This window comes from Squalius cephalus (assembly GCF_949319135.1).
Source record: "Squalius cephalus genome assembly, chromosome: 18".
Classification (NCBI taxonomy): domain Eukaryota; kingdom Metazoa; phylum Chordata; class Actinopteri; order Cypriniformes; family Leuciscidae; genus Squalius; species Squalius cephalus.
The window spans coordinates 9534739-9552644 of record NC_137139.1 but is presented as its reverse complement, the minus strand read 5'-3'; the positions used below and the strand labels follow the sequence as shown (position 1 = coordinate 9552644).

The 17906-nt window shown below is 34.6% G+C and overlaps 2 protein-coding genes across 7 annotated transcripts in view; one reads left to right on the top strand and one right to left on the bottom strand.

The window, feature by feature from the left end:
- Positions 1-6081, top strand: part of LOC307145422 (cadherin-like protein 26) — a 116625-nt gene extending 110544 nt beyond the window's left edge. For all 5 annotated transcript variants that reach the window (XM_079848537.1, XM_079848534.1, XM_079848538.1 and 2 more), the window contains one exon: positions 325-6081. In XM_079848537.1, coding sequence (XP_079704663.1) covers positions 325-361 — 37 coding nt within the window. In that variant the 3' untranslated portion in view covers positions 362-6081. The remainder of the gene's footprint in view (positions 1-324) is intronic.
- Positions 6018-17906, bottom strand: part of LOC307145415 (cadherin-like protein 26) — a 30545-nt gene continuing 18656 nt past the window's right edge. The window contains exons 12-19 of one of the 2 annotated variants that reach the window (XM_079848521.1): positions 15026-15247; positions 14296-14423; positions 12826-12888; positions 10865-10927; positions 10101-10160; positions 8538-8573; positions 8190-8264; positions 6018-6667 (exon numbers count right to left, since the gene is read on the bottom strand). In XM_079848521.1, coding sequence (XP_079704647.1) covers positions 6458-6667; positions 8190-8264; positions 8538-8573; positions 10101-10160; positions 10865-10927; positions 12826-12888; positions 14296-14423; positions 15026-15247 — 857 coding nt within the window. In that variant the 3' untranslated portion in view covers positions 6018-6457. The remainder of the gene's footprint in view (positions 6668-8189; positions 8265-8537; positions 8574-10100; positions 10161-10864; positions 10928-12825; positions 12889-14295; positions 14424-15025; positions 15248-17906) is intronic. The other variant, XM_079848522.1, reaches the window with a different exon arrangement.

Sequence of the window (17906 nt, the reverse complement as noted above, 5' to 3'; positions counted from 1 at the left end):
TGTAAAGTTATTCACTGTCAAAGTGACGCCAAAATGAATGGGAGTCAATGGAATGCTAACAGCAGGTGATGGTCTGCTAATCAATGGCGGCGCCCGGGGAAGCTTTAATATTTTATGAAACCCTGCCCCCCTGGTACAGACTGACGCGACCGGGGTGCGATTGACCGGCCTGCGGGTCATTCAATAGTGCCACATTATAAGCAATAATTTCCTGTATAAAATTTAACCGCAGCAACCTTATTCTAATTTGTTACCTAAATTTATTTACAGTAGGTGGATGAATATTTGTATATGTATTTATTAATTTTGTATTTTGTCTTTTAGCTGCTGTGAGAAAAAATCGTCTGACACATGCCACTGATCAGGAGATATTAGCAACAATACAAAGATGGATTCAGCTTGCTCCTAATAGAGATGGAGGAAGGAGAGAGTGCTTGAGGAGAAAAGAGGGGCTGCAGAGCTGTACTGAGGACAGTCCTAAATAGGATCACTTTCTCCCTCACACATACAAACATTCTGATATGCAAATTTGTTTTAAGTAATTGTTTTAATTTGCTCTATGTTTGTTGAGAGTAAAATTACATTATAATATGTTTAAATTTCAGTGCTAGATTCATTCATAGATTAGTTAGAATTGAAAAATGTTGTACATAGTTGGCTGTTCAGGCAACTAAAATAGCGTTCACACAGTTACACAACTTTAGCTGTTATTTTTTATTTTGGCTTGTTCATTTCTACAATAAGTAAACTACTGTTTAAGACAGACCAGGACATTTTGAAATTAAATGCACTTTTTTGAGGTGGTAATAAGATGTTAAGCTTTGAATGTACTAAAAAAAAAATAGCCTTCACACTTTTTTATTATTATTATTGGCTTGTGCATTATTGTTAAATAAACAAATTTTGAGAATTTAATTTTCTTGTGCCTTATTTGTTCACATGGTTTGGGTAAGATTAGGCTGGGTTATGGCTCAGTTTTGGGGTTTCTGGTTAAAGGGTGGTGTCAATATGGTTAACTTGTGGCTGAGAATTGGTACCAATAATAAAACCTGTTCTGGGCCAGTTAAGGGTGACTAACTGGCTGAGATTCGGGCTGGTTATGGCCCATGTGTGATCCTTGTCTTTAATCCAGTTCTGGGCCACTTCAGGGCCGTCATTCTTTGCGGTACTTGGGCCGAGGGAAAAGTGATTGTGTGGCCCGGAGCTGGGCCAGAAAACATTTGCTATGTGGGAAGCAGATGTATTATAATATCTGTATATATGTATGTAGGTATGAGTTAGTACAAGACCCAGCCAAATGGGTGAGTGTTGACCCGAAGACAGGAACGATCACCACAGTTCAGAAGATGGACCGGGAGTCTCCATTTGTCAAAAATGGCACCTACACTGTTGTAGTCCAGGCTATAGATGATGGTAAGCACCAAAATATCTGTTCTCAGTATGTTCAAACAATTTGAACACTGTTCAAAATGTGGACTATGACAACATTGAGAATATATCCATAAGATACAGAAGTTTTTATTCAAAGTGATGCCAACTAATTGGGTAAAGAGGAGGAAATGTGCAAGTAATGAGGTAAAAAAGAAAGACACAAGAATAGAATACTAACTTCTTTACTAACTTACAGAATACAGAATACTGCACACTGCACAATAGGGGACAAAAAACATGGTGATGGTAAAAAAAAAACATGGGATTCTCTTGTAAAACTTTGCAATCCCCTGAGAAATTTTGTATTTGCTCATAAAATTTTGATATGGAAATATGACAATGGAGAGAAAACATGACATAAATATGAGCACTTGACAGTGACCAAAAACAGACTTGATAAAACTCAGCAACTGCAGGTTACAAAGCTAGAAAAGAGACTAAAAAAAAAGAAAGAAAAAAAAGTGTGCTATATATTCGGAATCACATTATTTTGATGGTCCCTTTTGAACATTCTGTTGACTATAAGTAACTTTGCAACTACATGTCAACTAACTTTCATTAAAGTTTCAGGGCACAATAAAAAAAAAAAAATATATTATATTATAACCAATGTTATTATACTTTTGCATTTTTAAATTAGTTTTTATTTTAATATCATTTTCAAATTTCCTATAAATGTCAGTTTAGTTTTAGTTAGTTTCATTAATGGTTTTGATAGTTTTAGTTTAGTTTTTATTTAGTTTTTCATTCCTATATAGTTTTTATATATTTAGTTTCAGTATATTTAGTAATTATAGTTTAGATTTTAGTAATTAGTAACAGAACACTTCCAGTTAAAGACATTTAATTTCAACAAAGTTTAATGTTTGCAGTTAACTCTTGTGCAAACCTCTTACTGCTTCTTACTCTTAATCCGACTACGTCTATTTGTGGGCTAGACATGCTATTTGTTTTTTCCGTTTTCTGCTCAGTGTGGTATCCTGCCTAATATGTGTGGTATCTTGTTTAGTTTTCAGATGAGATGGTTATCTTACTTGGAATTAAGGTACAGCTGTACTTATATGGCCATTTCTGCTTCTTAGGGCTGGTTCACACAGAAAGCGGTTTTGCTTTGAAAAACCAAGGTTGAAAAACATTTGATGGCAAAGCTCTTGAGTCTTTTAAAAGTTGAACTTATGTTAACTTGAGGACCGTGTGTTTAGAAGGCCGTGTCATGCGCGAGACTTGGTTTTCCAGTACAGGATGAGAGCTTATTAATTACGAAAACGATTATTTATTTTTGCTAATCATTATTCTATTTCAGTTAGGTTTTTAGTAACTGTTGTTAGTTTCGTTTAGTTTTTCATTTATGTTGAAATTTCTTTTTTATTTCAGTTTACGAGAATGTTTTTTCAATATGTTTTTTCTTTATTTACTTTTTTTCAGTTGGTCTGCAGCTAGCTTCGTTGTTTGCTTCTGTTGTGCTTGGCCCAGATAATTGCTGCTTGCCGCTATATTTATTATTATCATTGTGTTCTTTATACACTGTATAAACATAAGCCTCTATGTTTATACAGTGTATGTGTGTGATTATATAATAGCCTACAATTTTATATATAGGATGTATCATATAGAGTATCATTAAACATTTTGGTGTCAGTAAGATTTCTTTAAAGAAAGAAATACTTTTATTCATCAAGGAAATTCAATTATTATAAAAACAGATAATTTTTTCCCCCAAAATGCAATAAATTCATGACACTTTTTTTCAAAATGCAATTAATCCATTGAATCAATATTAAATTAATTTTTCATATTGATACTGTTGAAAATACACCACAAAGTAAGTTGATCCACATATGACAGCCTCTGAACTTGGTCAATTTATCTTATATACTGGCACTGGACTAAAAATACATTCAATCAGCCATTGCTAGTAAATTCCACCTAATTTTTGGCGGCGATCAGCTGTAAAATGGCTTGGTCCTGCGCGGTTTTCGTTGACTTTGAGTAAAACAGTTGAAAGTTTTTCAAAAGATCCCCTGGGGTCATTGTGTCAGCATGACAGAAAGCAACAGCCAGTGTTGAGCCGAATTTCGATCTAAGACTAATTTCTAGATTAACTTAATAGCTAACTCAACAACAGCCCTTTCAGATTGCATCCTATGCAGTTTGGTTTTAGATCCAACCATTCAACGTAAACTGCAAAATGCTTTTTCCTGGAGAATGTGAAATCTAAATTAGATAAAGGGGGAGTTGTTGGGGCCATATTCTTAGACAAGAATGCTTTTGACACTGTGGATCATGGTGTCCTACTCAAAAAGCTCTCAATGTTCAACGTCTCCCCCAATGCTATTAAATGGATGCAGTCCTATTTGGAAGGCAGAGAACAGAGGGTCAAGAGAAATGATGAGGTGTCATCTGCCATCAGTTGTGATATTGGTGTACCTCAGGGATCAATTTTAGGGCCCCTGTTGTTTAGCCTATACATAAATGATCTTCCCACTGTATGCAATGAGTCTGAGATTCAAATGTATGCAGACGATACTGTCATTTATGTACATGCACCGACCAAGCAGCAAGCAGCATTTAAGCTCACTGCAGTTATGGCCGAGGTCACGCAATGGCTTAATAATTCCTGTCTTCATTTAAACATAAAGAAAACTGCTTGTGTGTTTTTCACGAAGAGGTCAACAGAAAATCCCACACACAATATTTATATTGCAGCGGAACAGCTGTCAACGGTATCTGATTTTAAATATCTAGGTATAATAATTGATTGTAATCTAACATTTAAAAAACAAATTAAAAAGGTAATACAGTAAAATTAAACTTGTCAAATTCCCATCATATCAGAAATAGTCTAACTATATATAGCTACAAACCCATACACAAAAGAAATATATTTGAAATATATTTTCAGAGTATATTTTGGAATATATGCAAATATTTGAAATTGGCCTAATAAATATATTTCACACTTAACATCATATATTTTTGTTATATTTCAGAATATATTTCAATGTATTTTTTTCTGTATGGGTCCCCAAAAGTGTAAAAAATATATGTGGCATATATTCCAAATACATTGAAATATATTCAGAAATATAACAAAAATATATGATGTTAAGTGTGAAATATATTTATTGGGCCAATTTCAAATATTTGCATATATTCCAAAATATACTCTGAAAATATATTTCAAATATATTTCTTTTGTGTATGGGAAGGCAGCTACTATATATTTTAATGCCATGATCATGCCATATCTGTCATTCTGTTTGACTAGCTGGGCACAAGCCTCCAGTACAACACTTAAGCCTGTGCAGCTACTTTACCATCAAGCTTCCATGGTGTTTGATAGGAAGCCAAATACCTATCACCACTGTTACTGCCTAGAAAAACTGGCAGTTCTAAAATAAACTGAGAAATTTAAATCTCATCAAATTTACTGATAAAATTGTACATGGCTTGGCCCACTAATGTTCACTAATGTTAACGTATCATTGTAATCATATTTATTCAGATAATGTTAAAAATACATTTTTAGAGAGGTTGTTCCTCACGGAGAGAGTGAACATCTCTGGCCCTCAGCACCTCTGCACCAAAACCATCCAGATAACGTTTTTTAAAATATCAATCCTTACTTAAAAACTATTTTGGATGAAAAACAAAACAAAACAAAAAACTTTACAATACAATGAGAAATATAAAAGAAATAGATGAACACTGCATTTGTGTTGACTCTTACAAAATGTAAATGTAGCATAACAATAATAATAATAAAGAAAAAAATAATTTCCAGTCACTCTTCATAAAGCCTAACAATGAAAAACCCAGGTGAACAAAAGCCCTTTAACACATATGAACACACATAGGGAAGGGAGATGTAATAATGATTGATGGTGCATTACTGCCACCTGCCAGACTTTCTGTTGAAGTGATAACCCATCTTTATCTTCATTTTCTTTCTCTCATTTCTCACACCAAAATGGTTTCTGCTTTTCCTCATTGTCTCTAGTCACAGTCCCAGTGTCCTTCAAAGTATCTTCTTTTGTGTTCCACAGAAGAAAGTCATGCAGGTTTGTTTTTAAGCTTGTTTTCATTACAGGATAAAAATATAAAAATATATATATATTGTGACTTTTTGTTCACAATTCTGACTTTTTTCTCAGAATTGCAAGTATACATCTTGCAACTGCAAGTTTATATTTCATAATTTCCCAGAATTCTGCATGTACATACGGACAGGTCAGGTGTATATAAATGTAAAACAAAAACAAAAAATGATTGCAAGATGTTAACTCAGAATTCTGAAAAGATTGTCAGAATTTCTTGATAAAAAGACACAATTACCTGGAAATAAGCTTCAATATGTTTTGAACAGCGTGAAGGTGAGTAAATGGGAGATTTGTCATTTTCGGCTGGACTATCCCTTTAACACAAGAGATTCTGCAATGCAAAGTCATCCCAGCAAAGTGCACGAAACAATATGGTACCTAAAGTCAGCGTACCACTAGCAACATGTAAAGTGCAGGACAACCCAGACAAAAACTCACTTACACAATCAGCATGGCTAAGTGTGGTTGGGAAAGTGTGGCTTTACATTTGCTGAGGAAAAAAGATGGAAGTTCAGATGAAAGACGATCAAACAGGCTTGCACAAGCTGAAGTCAAGTTAGCAGTTTTCAATTCAAACACTCAACATCCTTCCTTATGCATATATTCCTTATATATCATGAGCACAAATGCATAGTGTATCACATAGTTCCTTGAGGCCAGTCTTGGCACTGAAGACGTAATATTTACAGCTTATCCATGATCACCTTGCTCCTGTGCAGGTTTCATGGTGCTCAAATTCAAGGCTTGTCTTTGAGCAATGATGTCCTAGAGCACTGTCTCCAAAAAAAAAAGAAAGAAAAAAAGATTCACAGTACAAAAAAACCCCGGTACCCCTTTGCAGCTGAGCTGAAAGCATTATAGAAATGTGGAACAATCATTAAACGATATAAAGCTGAATTGCTCAAGCCTCAAGTCATCATCCATTTTCACAGTCGGACATTCCTGCGCTCCACTGGCTGTTGACAAATCCCTCCCAGAGTGCTGAACTTTGGCCCAAGGTCCTGAAGGAAGTCCAGGTTATCCCCAAGGTTGCTAACAGTCAGCTGATCCAGTGACTGGCAATCACTGCCCTTCCCCTCATATTCATATTGATATGGGTAATATACAGGATGGTCTACCGATAATCCGCTGATTTTCTATAAAATGACATAATGGAAAGAGAAAAAACAATCTTAAAGCTTTTGTTAGCTGATAGAATGTGATTTCACTAGGTGACTACACGGTCTGTAGATCTTCGTACATTAATATTACATTGTGCAATGAAGGATCTAGCAGACAGGTGGCGACAGTGCACTTGATTTTCAACATGGACCATGTTGAAGCAAGGTCTCTTCTCCACCAGTAGTGTACCAAAGGCAAGTCATGCAGTGCAATAATATTTCAACTGCTCTTGTTTCCACAAAAACTGACATAAAAGCAAATTAAATTAACCTGTATGTTGATTCGCATTTACCCTTAAGCATACTTTAAACTATTATTACTCTTGTGAAAAAGAAGTGCACTTACACTGAATGTGTAATATACATAAATATATATTTTATGTATTTTCAGATAATATAATGAAATAAAAGGCACTTAAATGCTCTTAAAGAAAGTATATTTTCATGGCTGTTTCTTAAAAAGTGCACTTTGTAATCATATCATTATGTTTTAATAATCTTTCGTCATGCTTTAAAGAAGTACACTTATTATGATGTGTTGACTAACATACTAGAGCACATTTAAAGTACTGGATAATAAGTTTCAATTTGTTATTTGGTATTTTATTTAATGTTAATATATTTTAAATGTAATAAATTGCAGCTTTGTCATTACAAATGAGTAATTAGAAATATATTTTTTTTAATACACGACACAACTTTCATTTGACAAAAATTTAAAGACATTAAAATTAAAATTAAAAAAGTAGGCTAAAATATCAAATAGTTGCATTTAATATAAATTTAAACTATAATATTTGCAGTTTACATACAATGCCTGGAAAAATTACGTTTACTTAAGTATCTTCTTTATGCATTTATTTCCGTAATAATACTCTTTTTAAAAGTATAAAGGCTACTTCTTTTCACACAGGACTATAAACAGTATTATAATATAAGTGGTTATTGTGAATGAATCATTGTGAAATATCATCTCACTAGTGAAATGATAACACACATTCTCAGCAGCTCATGAGATTTTCCCTCTCTCTATCTCGTTTCCTTCTCCTCTTTTAAGTACACTATTTTACTTTCTTAAAGGTATTTGTTGGCCTCTTTTTCCCCTTTGTCAGAACACTGCCCACAAGGCTCTGACCTGGAAGTGTAGTTCTTAAAAAGACACTATAAAATATTTTAAAATGAAATGACTTTAAATGTAATTTCTAACACACTGAAGTTGACATGATAATCCAGTACAAAGTTCAATACTCTTTAGTACAGTATGTCAGACAGTGAATTACATTTTTAAAGTACACTAAAACATTATTTAAAATGGATTGCTTAAAAATATGCTTCAAAAATAATATTCTTAAATTTACAGAAAAACTACTTTAGTAGAGTGTGTTTATGTATTTATATCAGTATAAATTATAGGCTACCTAAAAATGATAATTTTCTCATAATTTCTACAGGTTTCCTGAAAATCATGCCAGTTAAGTGTTTTGTGTAGTGGACTCACCCTATCGATGCTTTCTTCCAGGTTTCTCTCTGTTCGAGCCAAGCTGAATGACCGGGACATCTGGCTGCCTCCACTCTTTAAAACAAGTGTGATATTTCATTTAGACTTTAGTTGAAACAGGTACTTATCTTTTTTGTTTTTAAATGTTTATTTAATTGTATATGTCATTTCTGTATTTAACAAGTTTGGCTATTACTACAATGAAAATGGTCTAAAAAATTATGACTATGTAACATTAACAAGTTTCAGAACCTTTAGTTGATAAGTGTTCAATAAACTTTTCTTAAAAATCCATCTCTTTTTTTTTTTTTTTTTTTGTAATTTATAAGGATCATTTGAAAAGCTTACCCGATAGCTTCGGATTGTTGACTGTTGACGAAATGGCTTTAGAGAGAGGAGAAAAAAAAAACTATATTATTAAAACTGCAGTCTGTAGTTTTTCCTCTTTGTCGCCATCTCTGTCCGAAATCTGCAATTACAGTTATTCACGGTATTATCAACTTTACGTGGATTGTGTCTCGGCACGGCACAGCACGGATGAATCTGATGTTTTGAAGAGAATGTGCGGCTGTCAGTCACCGCTCTGGTGGTGTGGATACTGTCATTCGCAATCACAGATCCTACTTTTTGGAAGTATGACCAGAGGTGTCAAGTAACGAAGTACAAATACTTTGTTACCTTACTTAAGTAGAAATTTGGGGTATCTATACTTAACTGGAGTAATTATTTTTCAGACGACTTTTTACTTCTACTCCTTACATTTTGATGCAATTATCTGTACTCCTTACATTTTAAAAATAGCCTCGTTACTCCTATTTAATTTCGGCTTGATTTCATTCCGGCTTGTCGTCGTTAAAAAAAACTAAAAAATTGGCCAATTACACAAACGGTTTAGATCTGACTCCCGCCTCCTGAATACACATTGCTAAACTGATTGCCGGTGTGGTGTCTTTCTAACTTGTGAGAGGCTGTAGTCACATTTGGTTGTGCGCAGCGGCAAAAGTCCTCCGAAGGAAACCTAGACCTAGATGCCAAATCGCGTCAAATATTGCTTCAGAGAGAGAGAGAGAGAGAGAGAGAGAGATTTTTTTTCCTTACATTACTTTTATACTTTAAGTAGCTTTGAAACAAGTACTCTTATACTTTTACTTGAGTAAAAAGCTTGAGTTGATACTTCAACTTCTACAGAAGTATTTTTAAACCCTAGTATCTATACTTCTACCCGAGTACTGAATGTGAATACTTTTGACACCTCTGAGTATGACCAACATAAGAATTTTCACTGTAAAATGTAATCTGAACAAGTAACATCCACTTTTGTTCTGACCAACTAAGAGGAAAAAAGCATTGCGTGACTACATTTAATGTGTATTAGGGCTATCTGTAGTTCAGTTTCCATTTCTGTACAGTCTAATTTCTAATACCAACAAATTATTGTTCCTTAGAACTGCAGTCTCTTTTTTCTGTAGCCACTCTGAAGTCTGAAGACTTTTGCGTTTTACAACCAGTTGTCACTGGTGATTGTTGTTTGAACCTTTCTGGATCCGCCATCAAATTGATACGTTTAATTATATGAAGTGCTGTGAGAAAAGGCTATAAATCTCCACCTCCAGCATCCTCACACTCATAGCCTACTAGCCAAGACTCCTTCTTTATGTGTACAGATGTGACGTAATGACACAAAGACATGCTCGAATTTCCCGCAAAAAAAAAAAAAATCTTGTAATAATGTTTTAACACTGGAATTAAAACCATTATTAAAAGCTTACCGTTTTGAATCGAGCAAGCAGAGAGTTCTGAACACTGGCTGGTTCAGAACAACCCAATTTCTTTGTTTTCTACAACAACTCCTATAGTCTGTCCCGCTTCACCCATATCTCAGTTTGATGAAGAAGAAATGCAGTCACTCACCATGCTCATCACACCTCCGCCATTGGACATTTCCTGGAATGTCCCAGAGTTATACTGATACTGTGAGAGATGCAATAAATGAGTTAATATTTCACATTACCAAAAGAACACTGTTACTTATGAACATGACGTATGATATTTACTCAGTATTATTACATTTTTACATTTTTAGAACAAAGAAAAAAAGTCACATGTGTCTAGCAAAAGCCATTCACTTTTAGGTATGCCTCTATAGGTATGCCAACAAAATCTCATAGCAATTCACAACTATTTTACATTTTGTCAAATTGGTGGCTAATTTGTATAAATTCATTCTCATTTGTATGATCTTCTTACGCCCTACTGATGGTTAGGTTTAGGTTTCTTGCTTTTTTTTCTTTCTAAAAATCTTGTTTTTGCACAAACCACAACACTCATTTCTGAGTCATTCACCATTTACAGTGACTTTTTAGTCACATTTTAAGTGAAACAACTAGGAAACCTAACCAGTCTCAATTTGCCTTTTCATTTGAGATCTTTTGGATGCTTTATCATGTATTTTTTTTCTTTCCCACTCCCACACTCCCACTCTGTTAGGCAAATAAAAGTTAAAGGTCGGCCAATGTATGGCATCTGTGAGCTGCGGTAACCTTAAGTATTTCCCAGTATCCTCTCTGCTCATTATTAGTGAACCTGTTTCAGTTAACTTTTCCATGCATGCCAACAGAATGATTAATTAAGATTAATTCTCGGCAGTCGACACATTGACTTGATTTGACACTCACCCCTCCAGAGTTTCTCAGCATACTATTATCAGCCCTCCTGTATCCATCAGTTGTAACCAGGTACTGCAAAAACAGTAATATACAGGTTGTTAGTAGCTTGTTATTAACTTACAGTATGAGATTTGAAGGGCCATGTAACATCACTTTCTTTTAGGTCCCGTTTGAGCAGTTACAGATCTCATGCTTATGCACATACATATATATATATATACTTTTTATTGTGATATATAGTAATATATAATTTATTCCTGTGATCAAAGCTGAATTTTCAGCATCATTACTTCACTCTTCAGAGTCACATGATCCTTCAGAAATCATTCTAATATGCTGATTTGATGCTCAAGAAACATTTATTATCAATATTGAAAACAGTTGTGCTGATTTACATTTTTTGTAGAAATCGTGATATTATTTCTTTTCAGGATTCTTTGATTCAAAGTTCAAAAGAACAGCACTGATTTGAAATAGCAAAGATCTTTATAATGTTACAAAAGGTTTCTGTCACTTAACTTTTGATCAGTTTTGCATTAGAATTTAGAAGACATTTACAGTTTAAAAGACATGGAGTAAAAGTCCCCACAAAACTGTGAGAAAAACCTACTATTGCTGCCAGTCATAAACAGGTGCTTGGCGCCATGTAACTGCACATCATTTGACTATTATGATTTTGGCACAACAGGTCCTAACATGTAAAAGAAGCTTGACAGCCCAGTTATAGCAAGAGTGTATTATTAACATGCAGTTGTTAATAAGCTGCTTTCAAGTGTCAGTCTTATACAGAGTGCATGTAGTGACATGAAGCTCTTTACTTTTCAGTGGAACTCATCTTGGGATTCTGTTCACTGTGCCAAAATGAGATGCAACATGTCTAATCCAATGGCTGTCCCCAATATTACCCCTCTAAATGAATAATTTTGAAATCAAAGCTAGAAAAAATTAATTAAATTATATTTTTCATTTATTTAAGACTAAAATCATTTTCCAAAATTAGTTTTCAAAATCTGACCTTTGACCTTTTTTTTTTTTTTTTTTTTTTTAAATGTTTAGGGTTTTGTCATTTATAACTGACTTTGTCTTATTAGGGTGAATTATTTTGGGCAAAAAATTGTCTGAAACTTCACACACATTCAAATGCATTTTTTAACTATTAGTGTTTTGTTTTGTTTTAAAGAAAGAAAACATTAAAAAACTTAAAAATTAATGTTCCATTTCATCTTGTGCAACTAAATTTCATTTGGAACTCGCATGTGAAAAAAAAAACATTAAAAAAATCTTTAAAATTGTTTCTTTCTTGGAATTCCAAATCAGTGATTGTAACACAAGTGAAAATCCACAAGACTCTTCTTTTTCAGTGTAGCCCACACTTTCCACATGTAACATGTCTGCTTCTATCCTCCTTGATCTTTAACTTCTTCCTTTCTTACTACGACCATATTTTCTGATCACTATTTCCATCACTATAATCAATACTTTCTGGAAAAAGTACAGTTTTCCCCCTCTGACTTCTATAAAACTTACTAACATCAACCTACAGCACAGGCAAAAAGGCCATTATGCTGCCGCCAGTAATGAACAATAGTGCAGCTACACAGAAAATATGTGTCTCCTAAAAGGACTTTGTCATTTATGCATAACACACATATTTTTTGGTCTTTGAGTCATTGATTTTACAAAATGTGCATTAATAAAAATGACAAACACATTTTGATGTACAATGACATTTTTTAAGTCTAGTCTAAAATTAACATAACGTGCAAATTTCTCCTTCACTTCCTTGTTGCCAAAAATGTCAAGTACATTATTGGCTGAAGGGGATGTCATATGATAATACTAAACTGTATTTTGTTTTAGTTTTTTTGCTTGAATATTATTATTGTATTTTAAATGCAATTTCTCTGTCATTTATAAATGACGATATGGGAAAAGCAACAAGAGAAAAAAAAAACATGTATGTTGCCTACTGGTGCAGATCCAATTTTCATGTTTTCCGTCGTACCAAACTTGGAAGTAAGCATGGGCTCGGGCTAAGGAGAAAAAAATGACAGGCAAAATGATTTATCACAGTTAAGCAACAGATGTTGCTCCTCATATTCTCAGGTAAACAAGTTCATGCAAATATGACTGCCGATACTTTGGAATGTACTCTGCCAACTCTCACGCATTCACCTAGAGACTCACGCGACTGACACTTTTTTATTTTATTTTTTTTTTCTTGAGAAAAATGAACGCCTATCTTGTGTAACTAATATTTATCCAAAATGAGTCAATATTAAATCAAATCACAAGAATTTAATTTAATTGAAATTGTGAAATCTGTGTCAAGCAATAATAAAAAAGCGTAGCTTACCAGAAATTGTACCATGTGAACATTGTAACATGTTGTCACTAAACCTAATAAAATTCAGTTTAGTTACTAAAATGTTTTGACAATTACAATACACTTATGACAATAACCAATGTCATAACCCCCCCGCTGATTTTAGAGATAGTGTATGGGTAGGGGTAGGGATGATTAGCATTTTCGGGCAAGAATGTGTTGATCCAGGAACGCATCCAACTCTGCAAAATCAGGACGTGCGTCCTCAAACTCACTGTGGTTACATACAAATAACCTGTTTATTTGTAGTCAGAGAGTGCATTAATATAATGAGCTTGTGTATTAATCTTAATAAAAATAATTATTAATAATAAAAAAATAATACTTATTAGATTTGTTCTAAAATAATTATCTTAAACAATCTTTTAAAAGAATTACCATGTAAGCTTTCGAATCTAGACTGGGTAAACCCAGCCCGATTTGATTTCGCCCTACAGCTCAGGCTGGAAACCTGTACATTTATCTCTGCTGCTTCCTTTACAAAATTGCGGGAACCAATCACAAACTGGCTTATCCACCTGGCGCGCTATTGGTGGGTTTAATCCAATCCAATTTGGATTGGTTATCCAAAGTATGTCACCCGGATCATTGGTCTGATTGGTTGAAGGACCAACCAATTGCGTACATAGTCATTTGAACTATTCCCGTTGATCACGCCTCTTGTGCAGAAGAAAATACATAGCAGACTCCCCAGACTAATGTTCAATCTTAAAAGATTGAGCTTGGTCTGGTGATAGCCATACTACTTCGAATCCAAAACACATTCACAAATCAGTCTAATTCAAAAATACCAAAAGTTATATTTTTCAAAAATGTTTAAAAACATGCAATCAGATTCAATTTAATTAAGACTGATGAATAGGAGTGTATGTAAACAGTGAAGAAAAATTATGTTGTCATATTTATATACATATATTAATGCACTTTGTAGGGACACCAAATACCAAATAATACTTCTTATTAAGAAATATAAGTCAGAAACACAGCTGATAGTTTTTACTTCCTTCTACGAAATTCATAACTTTGAACTCTGAACAAGACCAGTTTCACACACCTTATAGATTGAGCCTCCTCCCTCATCGTTGTATTTGACAAGGGTTTGGTTGCCCTCGTCCTGCAGGTTCAGAGGTATGTGTTGAAAGTTCTTTCTTTGGCAGTCACAGATTAAACAAAGGAGTAGAACTGCAAAAAAACAAACAAACAAGGTGTGTCATTATGTATTACATTAATCTGCATACATTCAGATTTAAGAGTAAGTGACATTATATGAACTGCACATTGTTTAAATGATCAAATAAGTGGACTATGGGAGAACAGTGTACTAAAAATGGTGAAATTTTTCCTTTGGGGATTGTTTTGAAAATATCGTCATCTGTACATTCACAAGGATCTGTGAAAACGGTTAAAAACGCTGTATTATTCATGCCAGGCCAGTAGTTGGCGATGTGACGTTGTAAAGAAACACTACGCACCTATAGACTGAACACGCAAAATGCGCATGACGTCACCATTTTCACAAATTCACGTTTTTGCTTGTTTCCCTGGAGATGATAATGGTATAATTTTCAAAAACTTGCACTTTGAGACCCGTTTTTAAAAAGCTTGCGTTTTCAGGCCCCCAAAGCGCTGCTGTCGTATAAATGAATGGCCAAAATGCATAAAAAGTATTTAGTTGAGAATGGTGTTGTGTAAACGGCACCTATAACGGTTATAGTTGGCTGTATTTGATTTGTTTGTCTGTTGAAGATGCACATTTGATGTTGTTATCTAGTCTGAAAACTCACGGGCAAAAAGGAGAAGTCCGGCAAACAGGAGACCGATGGCTGCTGGACCCAGCCTTGAGGAGTGAGGAAGACGCCCACGACACACGGTTCCTCCCATACATTCACACACAACCACCTGCAGAACCTCTTCTGACTCCAGCGCTTGTTGATCCTGCATCTTCAAAGGAACCGAGTAGTTTCCATATGGTAGAGACGTCAAACTTATCAGAGAGGTGTTTACTCCTATATGAAATAAACCCAACAGAACTTTAATGATAGTGTGAAACAGGGTTATTACAGTGTAAAAAAACAACAACATTAAAGTCCCCCTGTGGTGAAAATCAAATTTTTTATGTTGTTTATGTCTATGTGGTGTTTTTAATATGCTTTAAGACAAACCATGTGTAAATTCATAGTATTTTCTCCTTAAAACTGCAGTGACCCAAAGACAGTCTCAAAAACACAGTTTGAAATCGCTGGAGTTTCTGACGTCACAAACTACCTTGTAACCAATCAGATCAACGTGTGATCGTCAACGAGTGGATCTCTGAGCTGGTGTGAGTGAGTGGAGGCGGGGCTCATTTGCATATTCTTAGAATCGTGTATAACAAATGAGGCAAGGGTGTAGTAGAGTTACATTCAAGGCATGAAGATTTTTTTTCAAGGAAAAAACGTTTAAATATGTAATTTCGGTTTGGAATTTTACGGGAAAAAATGATTGACTACAGAGGGACTTTAAGCTTATTTTACTTCAGCTAGTAGCCAATGAAACATTTTTCATTTTCATTTAGTTTAGCTTGATTTACTAAAACTAACAAAAAAAATTAAATAAAAACAACAGCACAACAAAATTAAACTTTAACTAAAACTAGATAAGCACATTTTCTGAAGAGAATGTGAGTGGTGCTTGCCGTGCCAAAACTCAGCACTAAGGTATTCTGCATGTTTGCTAGAGCCAACTCCAATGTTCTGATGCTGAGATTTGACTTGTTTATGTTGCTATGTAGTGGTTAGGGTCCTTAAAATCATTGCTTGGCAGGGTGACATTTAAAGACTACATGGCAGTCTGAGACAAAAGAGCCAACCCCCATTTCTCTATAATGTTCTGATCCAGAGATATCCATCTCATTCTTTTAAATGGAAGTCTATGGGGTGTATTCTAGGGTGCTGTACCTGGTTGCTAGGGCGTAGCTATGAAGTTGAAATGGAATTTGAAAACAAGTCTCTACAACATTCTGATGCGGAGATATGATGTCACAAAGTACTGTCCAATGTTAAGTCTATGGGATTTTTCGCCTGCTGAACGAAAATTGCACTTATAAAAGTCATAGCAGTGTTGTCCTCAATAAAACGAACGATTTGTCACCACATTCATGGGTCTGTGACAAGTTAGGTGCCGAAATTTGAACGGAAGGAAGTAGAAGAAGTAGTATGTCAGATAGAGTAGTGCTTAGTACGAAGCAAATAAAAATGAAAAGCGGAAAAAATAAATAAATAAAATCTTATTCACACTATTGATACAAACTATAACCGCATATCAATTATGTTAAAATAACACTGGTGTCAAACTATGAGATCTTACAGCATACACCTCTCTAAATTATATTTTGGATAAGGAAGTCCAAGCTATGCTATTCTCACATTCATTTTTCATTTTTTTTTATATTTTCACAGGACATAAACACTGATTAAGAGAATGATTTTTACAGTGCAACTATCTGACAACAGATGGGACCAGATAAATAGTGAAACATCCTCAACCATTAACCGTGTAACTGTAAATGAATTAGGGATGTCCCGAGCCAAACTCAGGGATCGATATCGGGGCTGATTTAGCATTTTTTTTAACTGATCGGTATCGACTATCCTAAGCCCTATCCTTTTTATTTTATGTCTGCTGTCACGCAGGTGATGTGCAGTAGGTGGCGGTGTGCACCGTCAAGGGGGTTTGCCAACCGCCATTAAAAGGAAAAGAAGCAGCTCAATATGCGTTCATTAATTACGACTGCGTTTAAGTCCAATGTTTAAAGCCCTTCCCTTCGTCTCGTTCACTCGGATGTACGTTACTTACTTACTTACTTACTTAATACTTTATTGTCAGACTGAAGTCTGAAATTTTTCTTACATGACAGTATCTATGTTTACCACAACATTTAACATACATTCAAACATTGACATTCACTCAAACCACACAATTATACATTCAATACAACACTTATCCATCAACCCCACCATCCCAATACTCTTGATCTCTGATTAGGTTTTTTTGTTCAGCGCTAGGATTGCCTGAAGCACAAAAGAGTGTTTCAGCTTCACCTTATTAAATTTGGGAACTCTATACCTCCGCTTTGACGGTAGCAGTTCAAACTCTTTGTGCAAAATATGCATGGGATTAGAAGCTATATTGTCAGCCAACCTGAGAATATTATTGTGATAAGCTGAGTCATAGAGCTTCTCAAGCGGCTGACCTACTATCTTTGAGCAGATTTTTAATTGATTAAAAACCTTTGTTTTTAACACGACAGACAGACTTTTATACCAACTAGAGTTGCAGTATTGCAGTAAACTCATCACAGACCTAAAAAACAGCAGAAGAATCTGCCTTCTTACTCCAAAAGACCTAAGACAGCGAAGAAAATAGATTCTCTGCTTTGTCTTTTTACATAGGGTCTCAATGTGATCTTTCCAAGATAACATATCGTCTATGGTCACTCCCAAATACTTATATGTCTTGACCAGTCTAATTTCCTCCCTATGAATAAAGATAGGCGCTATATCTGCCGTTGACCCAAATACAATCTCCTCAGTTTTACTCGTATTAATGATAAGAGCATTATTCTCACACCACTCAATCAATTTACTTACACCGTGTTGATGAACCTCAGAACTATCTAAGTCATTC